This window comes from Fistularia commersonii, chromosome 26 (assembly GCF_037954325.1).
Source record: "Fistularia commersonii isolate RoL2024-O1a breed Wild chromosome 26, RoL_Fcom_v1.0, whole genome shotgun sequence".
NCBI classification, from domain to species: Eukaryota; Metazoa; Chordata; class Actinopteri; order Syngnathiformes; family Fistulariidae; genus Fistularia; species Fistularia commersonii.
This window is the reverse complement of record NC_141309.1, coordinates 7,828,916-7,853,799: the sequence shown is the minus strand read 5'-3', so window position 1 is coordinate 7,853,799 and position 24,884 is coordinate 7,828,916. Positions and strand designations below refer to the sequence as shown.

At 36.6% G+C, this 24,884-nt stretch overlaps 1 protein-coding gene across 1 annotated transcript in view; it reads right to left on the bottom strand.

Annotated features, from left to right (window-relative positions):
* Nucleotides 1-23,317, bottom strand: part of iqgap2 (IQ motif containing GTPase activating protein 2) — a 28,381-nt gene extending 5,064 nt beyond the window's left edge. The window contains exons 1-30 of the mRNA XM_086174211.1: nt 23,016-23,317; nt 20,674-20,773; nt 16,317-16,473; nt 15,613-15,690; nt 14,598-14,674; nt 12,998-13,065; nt 12,621-12,734; nt 12,354-12,532; nt 11,303-11,390; nt 10,996-11,159; nt 10,574-10,661; nt 10,174-10,337; nt 9,866-10,026; nt 9,335-9,459; nt 8,988-9,151; nt 6,980-7,070; nt 6,441-6,608; nt 6,204-6,346; nt 5,929-6,099; nt 5,576-5,659; nt 5,393-5,464; nt 5,227-5,296; nt 4,728-4,936; nt 4,353-4,505; nt 4,088-4,251; nt 3,756-3,980; nt 3,108-3,248; nt 2,141-2,225; nt 1,774-2,006; nt 1,376-1,508 (exon numbers count right to left, since the gene is read on the bottom strand). Of these exons, the coding sequence (XP_086030337.1) occupies nt 1,376-1,508; nt 1,774-2,006; nt 2,141-2,225; nt 3,108-3,248; nt 3,756-3,980; nt 4,088-4,251; nt 4,353-4,505; nt 4,728-4,936; nt 5,227-5,296; nt 5,393-5,464; nt 5,576-5,659; nt 5,929-6,099; nt 6,204-6,346; nt 6,441-6,608; nt 6,980-7,070; nt 8,988-9,151; nt 9,335-9,459; nt 9,866-10,026; nt 10,174-10,337; nt 10,574-10,661; nt 10,996-11,159; nt 11,303-11,390; nt 12,354-12,532; nt 12,621-12,734; nt 12,998-13,065; nt 14,598-14,674; nt 15,613-15,690; nt 16,317-16,473; nt 20,674-20,773; nt 23,016-23,061 (3,915 nt within the window). The 5' untranslated portion in view covers nt 23,062-23,317. The remainder of the gene's footprint in view (nt 1-1,375; nt 1,509-1,773; nt 2,007-2,140; nt 2,226-3,107; nt 3,249-3,755; nt 3,981-4,087; nt 4,252-4,352; nt 4,506-4,727; nt 4,937-5,226; nt 5,297-5,392; nt 5,465-5,575; nt 5,660-5,928; nt 6,100-6,203; nt 6,347-6,440; nt 6,609-6,979; nt 7,071-8,987; nt 9,152-9,334; nt 9,460-9,865; nt 10,027-10,173; nt 10,338-10,573; nt 10,662-10,995; nt 11,160-11,302; nt 11,391-12,353; nt 12,533-12,620; nt 12,735-12,997; nt 13,066-14,597; nt 14,675-15,612; nt 15,691-16,316; nt 16,474-20,673; nt 20,774-23,015) is intronic.
* Between the last annotated feature and the right edge of the window lie 1,567 nt (nt 23,318-24,884).

Genomic DNA, 24,884 nt, shown 5'->3' with positions numbered 1-24,884 from the left:
GTGTGTGTGTTATGTTCATTGTCTGAAATGTGTACTGCTGAATCGAGGAGAGTACACAAATTTTAATCTTGGCGCCCTAATGGCCATGATAAACTCTGTATAATGCGTATTCAATATTCTGATTTTTTTTTTTAACTTCTACATGATTTCAGGGCACAAATCAGTATGTACAAGTCATGTGATAAGAATATAACCTTGAATATAAGAATATAACCTTGCGTGCACATTAGTATGATAGAGGTTGATTACTAGTTTTCTATTTCTCTACACTATAGGCCCCTTAATAATCACGTCACTTATTTTATCATTGTTATAACATTCAGTATTTAAAAAATAAAATACAATTCAGACACCACAGGATACATATATTATAACAATAATTAATCTCATACAAAAATATTAAAAATCTACTAGTCTGGAAAAAACCTATACCAGGTTCTAATAAACAAGCCATACGCTTATCCGTTGAAAATCTCTATCTTTTTGCATTCCCTCAGTGAAAACTATGGCATTCATCAAGTTTCTGTTGGTACAAAACTTCAGTACGACTGATCAGTTTTGTTTATTGATAAAATTATATACAGAAATGTCATGTATACATCACACATACTTTTTCTATGTGCATAAGGTTAAGAAACTTCAGGCCATAAAATGCTAATTTAATTTATTTGCTGGTAGTACAATGTGAAAAACAAACCAAAAAAGTGGTAAAAGATACTGCTGACAAATGGGAAAAATTGTGTTAAGCAACTGGTGTGCGCACCACTATTTCCTTTCGATGGACATTTCTTGTAAATTGAAAAATAGCCAAAGCTGATGATGAAAAAACAAAAAAGAAAAAAATCCACCCTGAGAAATGGTGATAAGCATGAGAAATGGACAAAAGGTGACAACCCCAGCAAAAACACATCCAAACTGCCAGTAATGGGTGTGATTTAACTGGAATGGGAAGTGTAATAAAAATAAATATGTTGGAATAGTTTTAAGATAGTGAAGAAAAAAAATACATAAAAGCTTGAGCTTTATCTATATTTTGGACTATTTTTTTATGTTTGTTGAAACAGGTTATTTAGAAGTAGCAATGGTGTCTCCTCAAATGGGTAGTTTAGCACAGAAAGCACCAATACACAGTATCATACTACAACTGGAGCACTACTAGATCTGTAGTAATACTAAAAAAACTAAATCATTAAGTAAAATAAATGAAAACAATTTACAAGCTGAACATGGACTGTTAGTGATTCAGCACATCAATCACCCCTAAACAACTGTATGCATTATTTGCTGTTTGTTTTTAAAAAAAATAGTTGCATGACATTAAAGGACATTCAAACAGAGGGGAAATTGATTGACAAATTACATAGTAAAGACTTACAGAATGTGTATTGATGATCTCCTCTATTGATATATAGATTATTGGCTTGCTTAGTGTCACCATATCCGAATATTCATCAACATTAAACTTCTCTTCAGGTTCAGGGACATCACAGGCTGACTGGAAAAATACTCTGGAAGACAAGAATACCAGAAACTGTTGGTAGAAGACACAAATCAAGCTGCAGTCTTATTTCATGTACTAACCAAGGGACACTGCATAATTTCAAATATAACAGACCAGGCAGTAACTGAACATCTCACTGGGCCTTTACCTTTGACTGGGCTATACTAAAGCAAAGTTTAAGTTTAATTGATTTACTTTATTTGAGTGTTTCTGAACTAAAGACTAACAAACAAACTGGATCGATCAAAATTTAATATCTTCACCTGTCTTACCTAAACTTTTCATATGTCTGCGATATGTAATTGTTCAGTGGCGTCATATGTGCATTCTCGCCCTCAAACAACTTATTAGCAGCAGCATGCTGAAGCATCTTTGCCACAGATCCAAGGTTGCGACGCTGGTCTACATGAAGCTGCCCTCCTGCTGACATATCAATGATATCGAAACCATCAGGAGCTACGATGGCTGGATTCATATAGCGGTAGTAAAGCAGGTTTCCAACAATCTGCAAAAGAAAGAACAGGCAAAGTTATCATTAAACACCAGGACTTCACAATGTCAGCCACCAACAATCTAGTAAGTGTATCATGGAGAAATCATGGGGATTACTGCAGGCGCCGTGCTTCAAAGTAAATCTACCTTCATCAGCTCCTCCTCTGATGCATCCGGAAACTTCTCATGGAGACTGTTTTTCAAAACTTTCGCTATGTATCTCATGCCATAACTACATGCAAAACAAAAAACATTGGTGGAAAACATAAATGCAACATGCACTATGTGATTGTCGAGTGGTACAGGGCAAGCTCCTGACACCAAGATGATATTCTAGTTGATTTAAATTTATTTGACTTTTAAAACCGTACCTGTATTTTAAGTTGCAATACGATCAATAACTGCAATCCTGACTTGTAAAAGTACATAATTTACTTTACACAAACAGAATTACTGCTATGAAGACAACCGTGTTTTATTTAAATATGTTCATTCATTTAAAATATTTCACTGTAAATGATGTCAGAGCTCAAGTGGATTATCAGCAATTAATTTCTTGATTGATTCGAGACATTTAAAAAGTGTGATAGACATGTTAAAGTCCTACAAATCCTTTCGCATACGAATGACAAATTGAATGTGAAACTATATTTATTATGAAAACATCTTTAATAATGTGGTAGAATACAAGGCTCCTTAAAATAATGCCATCGTGTCTACTCCTATATCAGTTACAGTATATAAATACTGGTATACATTTTGGTCTTAAATTGGTGGACATATTGTTCTATACATTGTTATAACTGCTTTTGAAGCAAGGTCCCTCCAATAAAACTCTTCTTGAGATTTATGTTGTATTTTTCCATTCTCTCCCCATTTGCTTTTATTGTTTTAATTCAAATGTCTGAAAGAGGGGGGTATATCATCTTGACCACAATTTGAAACCCACAAAAGATGCCTGTTCCTCTTAAAATTTTGGCTATACAGAATATATGACTGCATTTAACATCCACTGTCTTCAAAATCATACTCACAGATGTAATCTAACCAGCAAGATATAACAGACGTCACAATTTGGATTGCACACTATTTTTTACCAGGTAACAAAACTTACGGGATATTATCCAGGGATGACACAATGGAGTTTAAGACCTTATCTGTTGCAGACCTAAGTGCCAGGCTGGATGCCTCCAGCCTCTTGCGTACTTCCTCATGTGACATGGCCTGCTCAGGAGTCACTTCATAAGGCAGCTTGCTGAGGCATAACAGAGGACAAACATTTGTATGTGACTGGGTTTGTTTGTTTGTTTTTTTTTTCACTCAAATCAACTCTGATGGTTGAAAAGAAGAAACTGGTACTGTTAATCAATTAAACACAACTAGCTAACTTAACTAAATAGAAATTTTGTAATTATTTGACAGCGCACTGATAAAGAATCAGTGTTAAGAGTCATACACATACAGCCTAATCAGTGAAATCTAAAATAAAGTCAAACCATTTCTCTTTTAAGACAACAATCATATTCATAGTTATGAGCTCAGGCTAATTCCTTAAACACCCTCAATTCAAAAATCACAATAGTTATACCTTAGATCTTAGGAAAATGTGTAGAACAATTTGAAAGCCCTTTAAACATACTAGTTGTTTAAATACAATACTGAAATGACAATTATGTTATCAAAACTAAAATGCAACCCCTTGACTTACCAAAAAAGTACCATTATTAACAGCAGTGGTTTTATGACCAATTATGCTCACTACCTTGCCTCCCCAGTAGCTGTCTCCAGCTGATTGACCCATGCTTTGTAAACATCCACAGGATTGGTGTTGATGCCCAGATTCTTGTCTTCAATGATTTCCTTGACCACAGGAGCAAGGAGCTGTCTTAGTGTGTTGTGACCTCGTGCACCTCGGTTGAAGCTCACCACCATCTTAATAACTGTTGGATTCCCGGTCACAATGTCCTGGATTTGGTCTACTTTTGACCTAGACTCAGAATGCATATTGGAATTACAACAACATTACATGAATTAACTGAGGAAGGTGTAGACCTGAGGCTATAGCGCTGGATTGACCACAGTTGCTGTCCTCACTTTATTTCCTCCTCCAGAGCAGTTTTGAAGAGTTTCAACAACAGGTATTCCTCTCTTTGGTTGGATGCGTAGTTGTACAGAGTAAAGATCACTGTGTCCATAAATTTTGTGGACTTGTTCTGGGGCATCTGGAAAATTAGTTTGGCCAAATAGGATGGGTTGGTCTAAAAAAAAAAAAAAAAAAAAGAAATTGTGACAAGAGGAAATAAACATATCACATGAATCCTATATAAGGTATCATCAGTAAATAGATAAAATGTTTTACCTGCAGTAAGTAAAAAAGATGCTGGTACGCCTCCAGTTTCCTTCGTTTGCCTTTACTTAAGCCCTTAATACCTAGTCTGTCTCCCAATGTCGGGTCATCTTTATTCGTCTTGCTTTTCATGTTCTTCATCTTCTTATTGTGGGACACAACATCCTTCACAATGAAACAAAGTTAATTACGGTGAGGTTTTTTTTTTTAGGTGTACAGTATAAAGATAAGACATCTAATAGATTTTTATGGTCTTGGCAACCTTTATCCATAATTATGCTTATGAAGTATGTGTTCTGACCAAAAGTATGTATTACATAAAATTAATGTTGAATGTTACTGAAACCTTTTAATTTTCCTGAACATATGAAAGCAAAAACAACTAACTTGCAGAGTGATCCTGTTCTTCACCAGCAATCCAATCTTTATATCCATTAGGTTCAAATCTTTTTCCATCTGCTGATTGGAGCGGATTTTGGTCACCACTTCTTCTTTAAGACGTGTCATGTCCTGCTCTTCCTGCAGATCTGTGGTGTTCTGCTCCAGCAAGTGTACAAATTTACGTACCACTGACAGGGGAGGGTCTTTTGCCCCAGCTAAGTTTTAAAACACGAACAAGTACGAAAAAAAGAAACGTCTGATGTTACACTTGCAGTTGCAAATAGCCATTAACAGATACCGAGCTAATTTGAAAAAATATGCAAATTTATATTACAATAGTTACAAGCGCAAATCATTTTTAAAACCTATTCATAACATTTACCACTGTAACAATTTACCACTTGTAATTTGTTTTAAGAATATCATATATTAGCCTTGAAAACGATCAATCCCAATTTAGGAAATGTATAAGATCCCAGCTCTAGAGATGGGAATTTTGACTCACTGAGGGTCCTGTAGTCATCTCTGGCTTTGTTTGCCTTTAGAAAAGCTTGGATTGTCACAATTTCCTTCTCCTACATAGAAAAGGAACAGCAAGACTTGAATGACATGGAAGATGACATGGAAGCAGAAACTTTTTATTGATGCGACTTGATTTGAAAACTACTCACATGATCTTTGAAATACTGCAACCTCTGATTGTATTTACGCTTGGCTTTCCACATTTTCACCAGAGACTGGATCTATAATGATGTTTTTGTATTGAACAATTAAGATGGAGGTTGTCTTAATTGACTTTATATTTTTCTTTCTCAATGCTTAGATTTTGCCTATTTATCATGAGAGACAATCACCTTGACAACAGACACAACATTTTTTTTAAGTAAATTCAATCTGTCCTTATACATTCTTCTCTGTCTGTAGCTTTTCCAGCAAGCCTGTAAAATACAAAAACATGATTAAAAGAAAGACACCGTTAGCTTCAATCAACCTGAAGTTTGTACCAATCCAGAGTATTATAAAGATACATTATAATACATATCAGATACAGTAACTGCACAAATTAAGAATACTAGGAAATTGAATGTAATAGGGACTTTTCCATTGATCAGTCAATTACAAATAAAAGACTATCAGGGATCAGAAAAGTTAATGTGAACGACCCACCAACCACCATCCCACAAGCAAATGTGGTATTATTTACTACCTGCAGTTTGATTATGTGTGGTTCTTGCTGGCGCAGATATTCCATTCTCTGAACATGCATCCTCCTGACCAGAAATCCTCTGATTCTTGCCTGAAGCTGGACAACCATGGACTCATTGGCCAACCATAACTGCTCTCTGTTGTACTCTGCAGTAACAGAGCCAATGACACCCTGAAAGATAGGAGTACCAGTTGGTCCAAAACCACATTGAAGTTAATCATAAACTGATCAGGTAAACAATTTAGTTAATGCATGAAGGAATAAATGAATAGTACCTGGATTTCCTCTTTACTGAGCTGAGAACTATTGTGTTCAAAGCTTTCTGGCTCCTCCCAGGTTCCTTGCTCAGTTTCCAGGTTATAGTAATAGTCATATATGTCCTTGATACAATGTTTCACCCACACACTATCAGTACTACCTGATAAAAGCAGAGAAATTGTTTTCAAATTAAATCAAATAAATTGATTTTCTAAGCTTTATTCTGAGGAGAACATTGACAAAACTAAATTTACCTTTAGTCAAACTGTTGGTCTGTCTGTGAGCCAATTCAGCCTGGTATGTCTCAGCACATTCAGAAATCACAGCTTTTAGTCCTGCACTTGGTGACTGCAAAGCCACAAGTGTATTTTGGGGGTCCCCCTCTACAACGGCCTTATTTATCTCAGCTACTGCTCCAGCCACTAACAAAATGTATGAAAGTTTTGACAATCTGTTAAGAAGTCAGATCTGAAAAGTAGACAGTAATCCACCAAGAGAGACAATATTGTAGTCTGGGGCAAAATAGAAGATTTTTTGTAAATAGGTAAGACCATCTAATGGTCAAACCTTTACATCGCTTGCTCGTATATTGAGGCAGTCAATCATGTGTAGCTGAAAAAACTTATGATCATCATTTGCCAGACTAAGCAATTTTTAACATAACAAAGATCCTTTGAAAATGCTAAATTAAGTTTTAATTCTGCTCTCTGTGTTTATATGTAAGCTTGATTCAAATCGGTTATTGTTAAATATGGTTAAAATGAATGAGTTTGAATTCGTGAATTGTACATACAAGTGAGAGCCCCTTCATCATCCTGGTTGGCCAAGACTATGCCATCTTGAATTTGGTCCAGCCACAGTACAGCAGACTCATCTCCAGAACTCTGCAATTAAAGATATTATGTGATAATGATAATACTAACACCTTACATAATTATATAAAGCACTAAAATCCCTGATTATTCATAATTTCAATATCAAGATAAAATTATTAAGTTCACAGTAACACAGTATATCTATTTTTATTTCTGTGTGCGTGCCTTTATGGTAATACAGTGTTAGGACAAATGTTAGAATTGCAATTACAATTGTATGGCGTGCCATTTAGAAACTTATTTAGTCCAACTCAAATACTCTAAGTGAAAGAGCATAAAGATTTATTTACACAAAAAATGTTTATCTAATCTGGCATCTGCATTTATTGTCAGGCTCATGTTCGATAACATCGTCAGAGAGTTGGTTGGAACCACAAGAAACATCAGGAAGGAAGTCACTGTTAAACACAATAAGCAGCCTAAAATTAGCCTAATTTTTCTGATGGTTTCCCTGCCAGCATAGTCGCGTATATTATGAGCTAGCTACAATGGAGCAAAAGTTAGTGTTGCAACAATCCAAAAACGCATAATGATTCTTCAGGTCCATAGCTGGGACTTTACCTAATTAAAGAAGAGAAAGTTACCAGTGAAAATATAAACTTTATATAGAATATAAACAAATGAGAAGCAAGTGATAATGTGACGGGTTTTAAACCCACAAGCTATGCCCACAAACAAATGTGAGCCAGTGGGTTCTTCAGGACACAAACAGGGGTAATGCAGTGTTCAAGCCTGGACATGAAGGACGTTCATTGCACTGTAAACACAAAATGCCCTGGATTTAAAAAAATATTGACAACGGTCTAGAGTATCATTGAACAAGCTGCACTGTAGCACTACAGAGATGCTACATAGCAAGTTTCATTAGTAAAGAACATTTATTGACTTATTAGAAAAATCCAGCAATCCTCATAAGTTCTACAACTCAAAGTGACACTTTTTACCAGGGCTTCTCATTCGTCTAATGGTAGGACTGACAATTCACCATGATGATTAGTGAGCTTATTGAAAATAATATTTTATCTAATTTTGTAATCTAATGTGATACCCCGTTAATACAGGCTGATACTGGTTTGTATGGGCCTTATTGCCCCATTTCTGATTTGCATATATGCACATGTGGCAATGGTACATCACCTAGGGTAATCTGGCTGTGACTGGAGACCCTTAAGCAGGGTCAGTACGATAGTTTTCACCATGTTTCTGATTTTTATTGCCCAGTGGCATTCTGTACATTACACACGACATCTGCTTCTTTTCCAATGGGGATGAAAAACTGTACATACACTACAGGGTAGCCCGGTGCCTTTGCTGCTTCTGTAGTTGCTAGGATTAGTTGTTTGCTTATTTGTAAAACCTCAGCATTATCTTCGATTTATTAATCTGGATACCTCAGTCTTGTTTTTATGATTAGCAGCTGATTGCCTGAGCACACCAAAGATGCCACACTGCTGCACAGCAGGGAAGTAAAACCATAGACAATGTTATAGCAGTTCAAACTGGACTTAGGTATCAAAATTCCAAGATAACATTTTCTGCGAATATTATTTTCAAATATTTTACATTATAATAACAGGAATGTACAGACTGTCTGTGTAAAATATCAGCATGGTAAGAATTGTGATTCGGTCTTCAGTTTGTTCTTGTTAGAGTGATGATGTAGATCTTTCAGATCTCTATTTTTTTTTTTTTTGACATTTTCAATTTGCTTGTTATCTGCAGATTGAACCCGAACTTAAATTTAACTTTATTCCATAACTATTGTCATTCATGAAAAAAAGTCATTCACAAAACAAAAATCCGAGTCATAAATACTGGTAAATAATGAAACTAACACAGACTTTTTAATGCATCTGATTCGGAGGATAAGAGGAGTGTCTTTTGGCATAAATCCTAATAAATGAATCAAACAAAAAACAATAATACCTTGCGGATAAGTTTCACGGTGTGCTGTAGAACATCATGATAATGTTTGGACGTGGCTGGTTTGACTCCTTTCAACTTGGCTGTAGGAAGAAGCAAAGCTGCAAGTGTCTGATGATGATCTCCAGAAGTTAGGGCCTCATTTATCTCAGCAATTGCTATGATACCTGGAGGAAAAGATGAGAAAGGTTTTATATTTAAAGATTTTTCATATATAACTTTCTTTTTATAAATTGTTATGTCAAGGGAATAATTACCTACAGCATGGCTTTAGAATGTTTGATTGATAATCTTGTTTTAATCTATATCAGTACAATACTTAAACAATTGCCATTTGAAAACACTCTTACGTTCATGCTCTTCTTGGACCTGAACATTGACTGTGTCAATGCACTTTTGGACATCATTCCAAGTAAGAAACTCTTGATCATTGGCAAGAGTCTCAACCCGCTCCTTGATAAGAGTGTCTGCATACCTGAGAGATAAAGTGAAGCTAAAGTTAATGCACCTAAAGGGAAAATCCTACTGAATAATTCATATCTCAGTAGCGTAATTAATGTATTATTTATGGTAAATATCAATTAATTCAATGTTTAAAGCATACTGTTCCATCATAACTTCAATTCCATGACACATTTGAAAACTAAATAAAGTAAATTGAAATAATTAGCAGAACTTAGTATATAAAAGCTGATTTATTAGGCAGATCTCCAGATATCAAAGAAATTACCAGAGGGGAAATGTATGTCAAACAGGTGATTATAGTCTCACTGATCAGCTCCCCAATTGAAATTAGGGTTTTTAACATTTATTTGTATGAATAGCGAATGCTTTTTTTAAAAAAAATTATACAGTAATCCGCAATCACTTCTATTTTTTACCTGTTGAGGTTGTCTTGGTCCATGTTTGTGAAGCCCAGTGGTGAGTCTGTTAGCTGCTCAATAACAGCCTGGGGATCTCTGGTGTCCAGCACCTCATTAAGCACAGCAACAGCAGACAGCATCTCCACAGCCACACTCAGTTCATCGTGGCTCAAGCCAGACTAAAAATCAAATTAATGAATCACACATGGGTGGAATTTTATTACAGTGCATGGGTAGCACTTGCCAACCCGTTATTGGACAGCTTTTTTAAATCCTTGGATTGACACTGCATAGAATGCAACATTTTGATATTTGTAATATGTTACCCGCCCGCCTTGTAGCTGCAAACTGAATAGTTCAGCTTGATAGAGATTGGCAGCTGTTTGATAGACAATTGGTAGTTGTGCCTCAGGATTCATGAGCTCTTCCACAGTTTCCAGAGCATTACCAAGACGAATGGCAGTATTGATTGCTACCACTGCTTCAAGTTCTGATAAAAAAAGTAAATGAGCACAGTAAAAATATGAAGCAACCCAAATTCAGTTTTGTAAGTACATCTGTATATGAAACTAAAACACTAACACATAGCCATTAAAAACAGTTATGAATACTGGGATACACAAGACATTCTTTGCATATATTTGACAATATTTTCAGTGCACTCGAATTTTATTTTCAACTGATATGAAGGACTCGGTGAATATCAATGACTAAGATGCTACTCACTTCTTTTTTCTGCCTCAGCAAAATCATTGCAAGAGCTGACAACTCTCTGGATTTCCTCTTTGTCCACCATCATGGCTTTGCTTCCCTCCTATAGATAATAAAAATGCAGAATAATGTAGGTGCCACAATGCCAGTTTTATGTTTATTCGTGGTGGTTTAGTGCAGGAAAACTAATCTTGATGTTTATATTACAGCTTGAGTTACAGTGATGAGAACTTAAGCTATTTTACTCAAACTTGCTGCATGTAATATTATCCTACATAAACACAACAATCACCTGTGTTTCAACTGGTTAATCAGGCACCATGTGTGCAACTAGTTCATTTAGTGCAAAAAAAAAAAGAAAATATATACAGAAGGTAACCTACTCTTTGATTTATTTCAAAAAAAGCCAGGTTTGGGAAAAACTCAGATTAGTATACCTTAGATTTGTGCTGGCAATAGGTGGTAAAATGTTCCAGGTACCAGAGGGAATTTGCATCCTGAACACTCAACAAGGCAAGAGCATCAAGTCTCAGTGCAGCCAACAGAGCAGCTTCATTCTCGGTGCGCACAGCTTGATTAACATCTCCAACTGCTGTCTGAACTACAGATAGGGAAAAATTAAAGGATTTTTTTTTTTTTTTTTAAATACACGATGTTACTACACAGTATGTTTATTGTGTTTTTATGTACCACCCACTGTAACAGGCGAAGGAGGCGTGGTTATGAACATGGTACTGTACTCACTGTTGACAATATCAATACAGCTCTGTATTTCCTGTTGAGTCAACAACTCCTCATAAACATCCCTCTCCTCTTTAGAAATCGATGAGTGCTACAGAGAAACACATTAAAATATATACAGTATTGAATAACACATTTCATATTTTACGGTTTCATTTGTTGTTTTATTCTCTCTCAGTGACGTGTAGATATTCGAGATATTCCTCGAGACCTATTGCCAGGCAATAGGTCTCGAGGAAGACCAAAGAGAAGATTTATGGACGTAGTGAGAGAGGATATGAAGGTAGCTGGTGTGAGAGAGGAAGATACAGAGAATAGGGTTAGATGGAGAGGGTTGACTCGCTGTGGCGACCCCTGACGGGAAAAGCCGGAAGAAGAAGAAGAAGAAGAAGTGACGTGTAGATATGTTTTACATTTCACATTTTAACCATTGTTTTAAAAAACGAATGCTCAAGTGTGCACAGTATTAATGAGATAAGGTGGAGGGTGGCGCAAAGTGTTAGTGTTTGTTGACGTAAAGTTGACACTGCAGCAGCTGGAATGTGTTGGCAAGGCCTATGGTTGGGAATCAACAGACGCAAACCTTTCAAGGCCTCAATGCAGGCATTTTCTAGCTCCTGAAGTTGTCTGTATTGAGCATTACAATTTAAAACAGCGTCAATCACGTTTACATAATTATATTCCCTAGAGAAAAAAATATGCTGGGAAATAAGGCAGAACTAACATGGGAAGTAAAAAGATAAGGAGAAACAATACTTGTTACATTTTAAGTTTCATTAAAAGATAGGGCCCTATCTTGAAATGGGAGTAGATAACGACATAGAAAAGTGACAATAGTGGAAGCATTGTACACCTTACATTGCCTACCTCTATAAATGAGGTTGAAATATGAAATTAAATATTAACATGTTGCATGTAAAAGCAGAGAGAATGAGAAAATGATTAGATGAAATGGCTAAGGAGCCAACTAAGAAAAGGACTCAAGATAGTGATATGCAGTTTAACAGAGACAAAAATACTCAACAGTCATTCAAAAATTCAGCAGGCCTCTCACCTTGACTGAAGACTGCTCCTGCTTATGGATCTTGGCCTTGCTCAGCATGTCTTGGTAGTCTTGGGCCAGAGCTTCCTGTGTGTTTCTTAGCATGGCATTGGAATTATCAAGGGCTTCCATTGTCACAGATGCCTGACCTCTATCAACTGCCTCATTGATGGCAATAACAGCAGCATGTACTATGAAAAATAGAGTTAACAAATATTATAATGTTGTTCAACCCTAACCCTAACCCATACTGAATACATAGTCGATCATAGGACTTACAAGCAGCTTCATCAACTGAGAGCTCATTGGCAAGGATGCCACCAATTTTACTGAAAGCTGGCATTTGAATACCATACTTCTCCAGCTCACTCCTCATGTTACTAATCTCTTCCTCTGGCAGAAAAATACAGACCAACAGAAGAAAGTTGGGGAATTTGAGAATGGGATAAGTAAAAGAAATATGCAGCTCATCTCATAAGAGCTATGTATTATCATTTTCTTTATATTTTCATTCAGCAAGTTAACTTAAACAGCATACTGGATTGCTGTAATCTTTGAAAATTGATATATCAAATTACATGCAAACGATGGTCCTGAGAAGGAGTTGTTTTTTTGCCATCAAATATTTTCAGTGTAAATGTGCCAACGGGTCTTACCTGTAAAGGCCACTTTTCCAAGCAGGTCCTGGATTTGTGGAGCAATTCCCAGTTTGTACAGGTATAAGCTAAAATAAAACAGTTTTTTAGACTAATACAACTACTCAGGGAACACCGAGAAGCAATGAGAGGCATATGAAATATTGTAGATACAGACAGCTATTGTGAAACCACCTATAATAGGATGCTCTCCATTTTTGACCCACCTTTTTGTCTTCCTATTCTCGCCTATGTCATACTTTAACCACAGGAGGGTGCTACTGACTCAAGGTTTTTGGGTGAGTGGCACCTCACTGGGAAACCTTATAAAACTTTCATCTTACCGAAGGTACCTGATAAGGGCTAATGAATTATACATGCTGAAGGCATGGTAGGCATCAGAGCTGCTCTGATCATACCATTAAAAGTATATAACTGAATGATCTCAACTTTGAGAGTGTGTGTAGACACACTGTTAATGGGACACTAAAAACACACATTTTCATTGGGGACTGACTGAATCTTGGGATAGAAAAACAAGTGACAGAAGTTGATTTAAGTGGTGTATTATAAGCCACAAGGGTGACAAACAAATATCAGCTGACTAGCTCCAAGCTACGAGCCTTGTCCAAATGATAGTCTACATTTTTTTTTAATTTTACCAGTGTATGAATTCAGGCTTACAACTCTAACCTCGTATTATTTGATTAGGTTTTCTTATCCCCACCACCACCAAAACACTGCATGTGCATTTTGACGGAACATTTGGCCTCATGTGCAAGCTTGGGAAGCAGAGTATTTGCTTCGCCGTTCAGGGATATAGTCTGGACTTGCAGGAAGGAAGAGCACGTGTGTGCATAAAGAGGGAAGGAAATAAATTCTCAAAGGGCCCTGACAAAAACACTACAATAAAGACAACAATTCAGGGAGCTCTCAAAACAACTCCCAAAATCTGAGTTTGGCCCATACTGACCCGTTCAGAGAAATCCCCTCTTTTCCAGCACTATTTGTAGTCAAAGTGTAGCTAACTAATTAATTAAGTCCTGAAACACCACTGAATGAACCGATTACATTTTTATTGTTATTTATTTTAATTAGTAACTAATAACACCTTTTGGAGACAGTTTTTACCATTCAATCAAATCCTGACATGAGAAATACGTTGAAGGATGAAGCCACATTTCCATTAATTCAAAGCTATACCAAATAAATAAAAAGTAATTCTAGAATAATTATGAGACAAAATATGAGTAACAATATTGCCTCTTTGCTGTGTACATATACAGTAATTCTGGAACCATGTCTAAACTGCTTTGCCGTATCAGTTATTTCTCCAGTTCACTGTCACCCAGGAACTCACACATGCGAAGCGTGCACTCCACACTGAGCTACATGCATCACTGGCTTTTATCTTATTTTAAGCATTTTTAACTAAACTGAAATTAACTGAAGCAAAAGGGTGTGGCAGGATCAGGAGAACACAGGATGCAGTGGCATGTACTTTGTCACCGAACAAACAAAAGATTACAAAAATGAGTGAGCACATTTGCTGTCTGAAGTAAACAGAGTGACAGCAGTACAAATTTAAAATACCAAGTTTTGGAAGCCATTTGAAGCTTACCTCAGTGCATGTATGCAGTATACCACCTTAGGCATGTTTTTGCGATCATACACGTCTGTTGTTTCAGGATAGAATATCTGAAATAAAAAAAATAAAAAAAACATGATATTAGTCTCTTCTTTTAATGTTGTGTCTATTCTGCTCAGTAAGTCAAAAGTACTATCATAATGTTTCTTAATATTTTAAGGCACTGAAATCTGTATGAGAAATTTGAGGAGGATAAAAAGCAAGACTCAGGTCCCAAAATCTGGTAAATGAAACTTGTGCTGAAAATATTACAATGCAATGGAGGTAAATAACTATCAATAAGATCTATCTTTATTTCCAAGTAAGCCTCTGAGAAGTCTTTCATAACTCATTTCATAAATAATGTACCAAGGTTAATACTGTGAGCACTGCCCCACCCTCATTATAATTTCATGTGCCCTTTTTTTTAATGGCTACAAGGATAGAGTTGTCGATCTATGATTTGAGGACATTGATGGCTTATCTTTTCTGATAGTTTGCGAGAGTTGGTCATTTGATAATCATTTTTTTTTAATTACATGATAGAAATAAAGGTCAGGATCAGGGATTTACTGATTGTGGTGAACAGTTGACTGCGGCTCTAAAAATTTCAGGTAGGTTATATTACATATGTTTTATTCATATCACTTGATCATCACCAGGAAGCTCTGGTGAAGATAAAAAAGTAGAGCATGAACACAACCACTCTCCACTATCCTTGGTGATTATAAACTTTTGTAGCTGGGTTTAGGTTTCTGTCTGAGATTCTAAAAGCCACAGGTACACAGGTATGCAAGTACAGAAACATTTTGACAGAGAGTGTAAGTGAGAGAGAGAGAGCGAAACCAGATAGAAAGTTAAAAAGCCAGATCATGTTACTAAGTTTGATAAAAGCTTAATGGAAAAACTTTGCTGACTCTTCCTTCAGCAAACTAACCAAAAGTATTACATCCAAAAAAAAAGAAAGGTGTTATAGAGTATGTTAGTGCTGGTCTTGCAAACCACTTACCTTTGGTAGACCAACCGACTCCATCGCTCTAAGCCACTGTACTGTGTTATCAGTGTGTCTGAAATGCAACCCTTTGCACTGAAAATGAAAGGATTATTAATATTCAAACAAAATCAGTTTCTAAAGCACCAAGCATGAACACTATTGCATTATATAAAAGTAACAAGAAATAAGAGAAAAATCAAAGTCAAATGTGTCACAAAAAAACAACCGTTGAACCTGTTTTTACACTTAATATGCTCATGATGATTACAGAGCATATTCAATTTGTGGCAAGGATTAAATTTAGTCAGAGCCAAGCTTGAAAAGTAACACAGAAAGGTTTGAGTTCTACAGTTTACTGTTCTAACACAAAGTTTGAATTTAAACTGTTGATTTTTAATTGCTGAAAATATTGTATATAGTATAGGTTAGAGTTTGTGAACAGAGTTTGTGATGAAAATTACTTAGTATTGGGGAGAAAAAAAGCGCAATAGCCTATTTTCCACAAGATTCCTGTGTCACAATGACCTTTTTCCCCTTTCAATAAGGTTTTTCAATCAAATTGGCATGTGAGGCCTATGAAACACCTACAACTGATAATTGCCTCCTGTGGTATAAATTGTTGAAAGCTTTCTGACCAGATTTTACCAGGTAATACTACGTGAAAAAAAATTCAACGAAAAAAATAGAACAAGGTCACTTACACAAACACATGGACATACCTTGTAACGGGACTGATCTCTGTCATAAATTCTTTTTTCTGACACCATTTTAGGAGCAAAAAAATTTGCAAGTTTGCCAAGGTGAACACCATTCCTCAATCCCTCCTCCAGTTCTGTGGTAGGGGGCAAGTCATCCTCAAGGCAGGCCTCCATCCACCTGAAAATACATGAAGTTCAGAGGAGGTTAAAAAAGCATCTCTAGCATTAATTTATAAATTGTGATTCTGAAAAAGGAAAATCATCTATATAACCACAGCTATATAACCTGTGTATATTGTACATAAACTGGATGAACACATCGTTGTCTCATTGGTAAAATAAAGTGACTCAACATCAACTGCTTGGTGTTGTATGGAACAAATAAAGAAAGGATGAGGTCATGGTTGAGAATAGCATTTCATTGAGAATTATGCTTACCATCTCTTTACATTTCTGTAGATTGTATAACATACACAAAAGTTTCACTTCTTCCAGCCAACCCCCTTCCAGCTTATCTCATTCAAGTTTGCTTTTGCAGTTTCCTATATTCTATCACAGTTTCAACAACAGATTTTAGTCCAAAAAAAATCTGAAACTCTGATCTGGTAAGAGCAGGTTGGCTCATCCCTCATTTGAATTCATACATTAAATTTAAAAATCCATTAAACATGGCGGGCAATATAAGAATAAGAACAACTTTATTTCAAGTATTCAAGTATTGTGTTTAATAATTATTTATATTCTTTCCTTATAAGTTGACATTATTTGATGGTACTGCACACAAATGTGTTAATTTTGACATGTAAATATCAACATATGGCATTATATTTAACTTACCAATTCCAAACATTTTTTATTTAGCACAGGTTTCCTCAGTGGCTTTTAGGCCACGAAGAACTGAAAATTGTAAAACACTTTAACACTTTCGGAAGGGGGGCTGAAATGATGAACCGAACATGGACTTGTTCTTTGTCTCACGTTTGAAAAACAATTTTGGAGCAAGGATCCCAATTTCCTTTTTTGTTATTCAACACGTGCTATAAAAACAATGGTATGTGACATCTACGCCAGCAAGAAAGTGTGTTCAATCTTTCATAACGTCTCATACAGTGACTCTAGCTGATTTCATTACTACAGGTGGTGAAAATTGAGGTATTACAAACAGAACTAAAAACAGAACAGAAAGTGTATGTGTTGACAGTGACCTTTATCCATCCTCTACAATTTCAATTTTAACAGCAGATTTCAAACAATACCTGCCAACATATTTCCTGAGATTGGGGTAAAGCAGTCTGATAAATTATTTTTGAGGATTATGAAGTATTGTGGCAATATAATATGTCCGACATTATCGTATAGGCTCCAAGTGAACACATCTCTACGAATATGGACCACTAGCTTGATGTTTCTTCTCCTAAAGCGGTAGCGTTATTGGTTTGGCCCTTTTGGTCAGCAGAATGCTGTGGGATGTTCAGTGATTAAGTCTCTTCAGTGATGACTTATTCAGCAACATAGTTTTCCCTCCCACATACACGCATGCACACACATCTTGTTTAGCTTAATTAGAGCTGTGTTAGTGTTTTATCTATTGTGCCAAAATATGTGTCAGCAAATTAAAGAAAACACCCTGCACTGTCAACACAAGCTCAGTGACGGGTGTCTGTTACCATCACTACTGTCATGGGCAATTACTTTAGCACATTCTGAAGATAGAAACAGACTATCTAGATGTTTGTTATATATGTTTTTATGTTATTTTGCATTTTAAGGGCAATTTCCATTTTTCTCACTCCAAGTAAAATGAGGGTTTCTGTTGTACTGTGCATTTCAAACCTTTCCACACACACACACACACACACACACACACACACACACACGCACACGCGCACACACACAGGCACAAACACTTACACACAATATTGTGGATGAATGACAGTGATACAGGGCGGTAGCACAAGACAGAAACCACTAAGCTACAAGTGGGACCGCAACTAAGTAAAAGAGAACCACTTCTCTAAACTGAAAACCAATGTTTGATTATAGGGGTTTAGTATTGTTGCAAAGTATAACATTTTTTGCTACAAATATAGTAACTGTACTCTACTAGTTGAAGTTCAGCTTTTGCAATTGAATCATGTTAATGATCTATTGGTAGTGGAGAATGTCAGGTTGTCGGTTTGGTTTTTAAATCACCAACTACTAATAGCAAAAAAGCTAGGGCACTAGCACAGTCTGAAGTTAGACTGCAAGAGTAAATGAAAGCTCTTTAGCGGTAACTCTCACAAAGAATATCCTGCATTTGTACAAAGCTTTTCTGTGAAACATCACTTCCTGCATTCAAAACAATCTGAGGACTTTGTCTCCTGAGGCAGGACAGACCAGTTCTCCTGTTTAGACCCTCCAATGCAGGCCTTCCTGTCATTGTCAAGTTTGTAGAGCATCATGCTGGACAATCACAACTATCTGAACTATCATAAATTGTTTGTTTTTTTTCTATAGAACACTCTGATGTTCAGCTTAACTAAATTAGATAACACATGCTAACAGTCTTATTAATCAGCCCCAAGGACAACAAGGCAATCAGCACATGCAATCGTCCTTTTGTAATGAATCACTTGATTTGTCTTACGGTTTGGACTATATTACCTTGAGTCAAACTGCCATACTTTTGAGCAAATTAGGACCCTGCATTTGATGACAAATTCAATTTTGAGCTAAAAAATGTGAGCAATTTTAGGAAAATTGAACATCAGTTGAAGATTAATCAGAAGAGTGTTTCCAATTTTTGAGGCCTATCAGTAAATGCAGAGCCCTGACCCAAAGAGCAAAACTTAATCCCATGCTCTCCCTGGATGGCAGTCTTTAGAAATCTTAGTTAATCCTAATCCAATTTGACACCTTTCCCAGAATAGAGGTCCCATTTCTACCACTGACAAAAATGCAGCAGTCAGTAACACAACTAGTAACAAGGAGACCAAAACAGTGGGGAGTAAAAGTATTAGAATGACTGTATTTCAAATGTGAAGACAGGCTTACACTAAAGTGAAACTAAAGCATGTGTTCCCTGTACAGTTTCATTGCAACAAAGCAAGATAATAATGTGAAAGCACATTAAAATAAAAATGCAATTTTGGTCCTGATGGTGCATTAAACTACACATGTGCTTTAGCCTACCTGCTTTAAATACCCTTATTATCCAGTGAAGTAAGCACATGCAGTAGACTTCAAGGTGTCTTTACTAAGTTGATATCTCGGTTCAGCTGGTAACTTGAAAAGTAATCTGTGAGAATACTGGAATAAATTATCTGGCACATACTCATGGCAAGTTATGGAGGAAAGGAATGCCATATATCTATCTGCGTCTTCATATTGGTATAAAAACATTTAGAAAGAAGAATCCTAAGTGCTTTTTTATTTGTCTTTCAAGAACTGATGTGCGCCTGCACTATATTCGCTATATGACATATATATAGGTCAACCTGAAAAAGATATCAGAGGACACAATAGAAACAGAACAATTTTCATGCAGAAGGATCTAACAATCCCATTTGAAATAATGAATTAAAAAAATTACATCAAAGCATTGCATTAATATTTCTGTAACATTTGAGTGAGATGTGTCACACTGCTCTAGATTTTTTTAATGTTTGAAACCTCATTGAAATGACTATTTGGTTAGTGTTCATCACAACATGGCACAAAGGGATCAAATTTAAATAAATAATCTACCATAACCAGTTCCAGACCATTATCTTTGTTGGTACTGAACCCAATAGCTGACTTGATGTTTGAGGGACTGGGTGTGGCTGAGTAGCATGATTTAGCTTCCTGTTTAGATGCATAGATGTCATCCTTGTCAAAAAAGACAGGAAGTGGTTTAACTTTACTTGTACAACTCAGAAGAAACATTTCACAATGTTTACTATGGAGAATTAAGATTTGCAAGTTACAGTGGAAAGCAAGCAATATTTTAAAGAGAATTCAGTTGGAGTGTTTCAGGGAGGAGAGCTGTCAAAGGCAGAAGGGAAAAACACACACACTTTCCACAAATTCATACCCCTCCCATCTTCATGACTGTTTGCAGTGTCACATCATTATCTTGTGTACTTGCTCATTCTGTCTTTACCTGCCATTAAAGCCACAGCAAACATTAATCTCACTCACAAGGATCTCACATATAAGCATCACTTTGTTCACATATTTGCACCCAGCTGCTTTTTACTTCAGCTTGCATTAGAGGTAAAACAAATTCAACTCATAAAATTGTGCTTAATTATTGCAATGTGATTGTTTTAGCCATCAAAGGCCATTAAGCTCCACTGGTCATTGGGATTTTTTTTCCTACAATATTCCCATCACCTTAGTTAGGCCATCTCACCGTTTGGCTTCTTCCAAGTGACACAGGTACTCATAGGCGATGTTCTGTCGTCGTCTCTCATCCATCTCCTCTGCTGACAGCCTCTCATCATCTTGAATAGCTGTAAAAATAAATGCCAGAAGTTTCAATATTACATCATATACACATTGTTTTCATCCTGTTGGATATTGTCACTGGCCCCACAACAGTTGCTTACTTTTTTGTTTTTTTCTGTTATCAAAAGGGGAAAAGGCTTACACTGTAATTGGATTTTAAAAAAAAAGCAACTACCAACCATAAGCAATCATATATGTTTAATTTCTACTTCAGTAACTGCATCATTTCCCGTCCTGCCAGGATAATACAGATACATATTCAGTGTTCAGAAAACATTGCAGTAGAATCAACTGATGAGTTGTAATGTCTTCAAACTCTAGTCCAGCTGAGGTGCCTACATTTTAAGCATATTTATGATTACACTCAGTCTGATGAAACTCATACTTGACAAATCACGGAATTCCAGAGCACTCATATATCTTCTTTTAAAAAGTGCAAACTTAAGGGGTTTACACCACCTTATGGAGTTGTTATGCACCCCATGCTTCAATGAACTGCCCCATCAAAATGGTCTCAGTTGGGGTCTCCTTTTGACAACTGACTTCTGCTGGGGCTTGACTTACCTGTAGCTAAAGGGGTTCTCTACACAATCTCATTCTAATCCAATCAAATCCCCTTATAGCTGCCTGGTTGAAGGGCTACACTCACTCTCAGGGGCTCATTTTAGGAAAAGATCACTGTTTTGTGTTAGAGTAGTCTGGAAGCTTTTTTCAAATGGAAAGCCTTGCTTGGTAGAGTTTATCGGTTGTAGTTTCATTGGGTGGTTGTGTGATCATTACGGCCTCCTTGAGCGCCAGGTTAAATTGGTTAAACCTAGTGATTGATTAACCTGAACAATATAATCCTATTGAATGAGTGAGCCAAAGCATGCATCTGAATGTATTGTAGTGTTGTTTTCTGTTCATAGCATATTCTACTTAGATTATTCTTAAACTTTGTAGATGAGTTTAAGGTTAAAAAGAAATCAACCCAGAAATCTACCAATCCAAACATATTGGGGATCCCAATTTAGGATGCTGAAGAGGATGCAGTTTTCTACAGCAGAAAACACCCCTCTGCAGCTATTATTCACAACCTCAACTGAATACTCACACACTTCCTGGAAATGCCTGTCCATGCTCTTGCACTAAGTATTATATTTAACTTTCAGGATGAGTTGTTGCTTTACTGTGTCACAGGATCATGGGACCTGAGTTATTGGCTCAATGTTAATGACTCATGCTGTTTAGCTGCAGGATATTCATGCTAAAAGTGTGTGTGTGTGTGCGCGTGTGTGTGCTGGTCATTGCGTCTCACTTGAAAAAAAACACTTGATCTAAAGTTGACTTGAGCTGTATTTAAAACCTACAAGAATGACTTTGTCCTACAACCCTCATGAGGGGTAACAATATTAATTGGCAGATCGCAAAGGGTTACTTTAGTCTGTCATAACAGTGTAGCACCAAATTAAAGAACCTGTAAAGACAGGCATTCAAATCTGAGTTGTTTCTCTCCAGATATGCCATTCCATGTGTCTGTGGGGTGAACAATGCAGTCTTGGTTGAGACATTCAAAGGACTAAATCAGAAAGCTGGGGGGAAAACCAAACAAAAATGCATGATCATACAGTGCATTTAGTGTTATCTCTTTAACAGAGGACCTTTGAACCAATCTTGTTTGACTGAAGAGATAACATGCCTGTGATCTCTTACTGAAAACTAAAGGTATTACATGTGTTTTGGTTCATTCTCTACATAAAAATCTGTGAGCTCGGCTCGGTTACATTCTCAACTCACTCAGTCTGTTATAGATTTCTGTACTGCAGCAAAATCAGAGTTAATAGTTAACCTGTGAGAAAAGACCTTATGTGTGGATCTTGATATGCCAGCTTGCACAATTAAATAAATAGCAGATAAAAACCTTCAGGGTTGATCATGAGCCCGACAGATGGAAAAATACACCGGGTTTTTAAGATCCAACACACAATTTGGACAAAGACGAACACTTTAAAGTAGTTAAAAGCTAAAATTTTATTCATAGATTTACTTTATACACACACACACTCTAACTTGCTGTTGAGCAGCGCATAACTGATGAGCAACAGGTGTTCCCTGTTGCTCATCAGCCATCACTTCGAGGAGACTTTCTTTACTTTTAAGTCCCCACTATTCTATCGTTCCTTCCACAAGGTTGGCTGAAAAAAAAACCCGTGTACCACCGACGGATAAGAAGCATACAAACCGTTTGGAAGTGGTGGTGCTACTTACTTCCATAGCGTGGCTTTAGTAAGCCAGCGGCTTCTTCATGATACATTCTGCCCGGCTTCCTCCAGCAAGCGTGTTCGGCTGAACTAACTTGAAAAAAACTTCAATTAACGTCACAGCAGCCAGCCAGTGATATGCCGCTCTTCACAGAAAATTCTGCCAAAAAACACAAGAAGAGCTAACTAATTTCAGTAATTTTTTAAAAGAAAAATCCTGGCCTCAGAGGTGTCACGAAATCACCCAGCTGTCACTTGAGGTGGAAAATCCCCATCGTGTGTGCGCCTCTTCGACTTGACTCCTGACCGAGGCGTCGCTGGTGTGTTCTAATGAGATCAACTGTTTGACGGGACAGAGACTGGACTATGTTGTGCTGCGCCACCCGATGGCCGGACGTAGCTCCTGCGTCATTCACCGTTACTGTAAAAATACAATTAAATTGCATTATCTGTTTTTTATATATATAAAAAAAACACCTAATAATATTCACTGCATAACAGACACCACTACGCTACCCGTTTTTAATTTTAGAAATTTGTATATATCAAGCGTTTATGAAGTGCGTCACTCGCACCCGTGTGTCTCAGTCGCGAAGGCTCGTGGCCAGAGAACACATACGTCACATAGGGTCGAGCGGCCCCGCTTTCACAGCAGCCTTTATGTGACGTCACATCGCCTCAATTCCCTCCCTTCCGGATCACAGCTTGTCAGGGATCACGGTGGTCGTTGTCTATTGATACTGGTCAGAATCACACTAGAAAAACACCCACCACTTCCAGTATATCACATAATTATAACAACACCAGGGAGGTTTACTTGTGCACATTTTGTATCATAATGAATTTGTCTTGTTTTGGTGTCCTCGGATGATACAAGCGGAGTTATAATCAGGAAAATGTGTGATATTGGTTGTTTGACTTCGTTAAGTTGGTAGGTTCTCTGAAGATGGGGGAAGATGAATGGATGCAAGCTGGAGGTTGCAATTTAAATCCTCGAGTGGAGCCACAAGGTGGAAGCATTGCTTCAACATTATAATTCAAGTTTCCATCGAAATAAGAGTGAACTGTATGTTTCTGGATCTGGATTTGCTCTAACGTGGCAGTTATTCTGAAATGTATTAATATAGTATGCTCATACATGTTCTGTTCTGTGAATGTCCATAACTGCAGATTAAGTAAGATAGTGTTTTTCATAAATTGTAAGTTTTAAAGCCGCATAAATGCCCCATAAGATTAAACCAGTATCTTTAAAGTAGTTTGAACAGACGCTTAACAAAATATTTTTAAGTAAGGTCATTGCAGGGTAGTATGATTAGTTTGTGAAATGTACCTGAAAGTACAAATAATCTCCAAGAAAATGCAATTACAGCAAGTTGAAATTTTGATTATCTATTTGTTTATGCCCACATAAAATTAGTAATTTGTTTTAAAATAATGATTTTCAACTCCGTATTAATGCATATTTTTCTCGCATTGTATTCCTTAAATTGTAGGAGACAAATATCACGTTGTGAGCTTTGTTGTGCTGGTCATTAAGACAATACATAGCAAAGTTTGCTAGACAACATGACTTTATTGTATTTATATATGTTCAAAAGCAGCACACTTTTTATCTCCTGCTGTTTCACTTTCGAACATTATTAAGATGGCATTATTTGGCAAATATGTTCTTCAATTGACTTCTGATCATACAGCTCTGTCATCCAATGACTGTCAGACTTTTCACAGTAATACACACAGATTTAATGTCAACATTTGATCACCTCCACCAAATGGGTGAACAGAACATACAAGAGTGATACATTCACGTTTCCACAACAAAAATCAAAATATTGCCATCATTTTCCGCTTGATAATTTTTACAATAAAATAACAA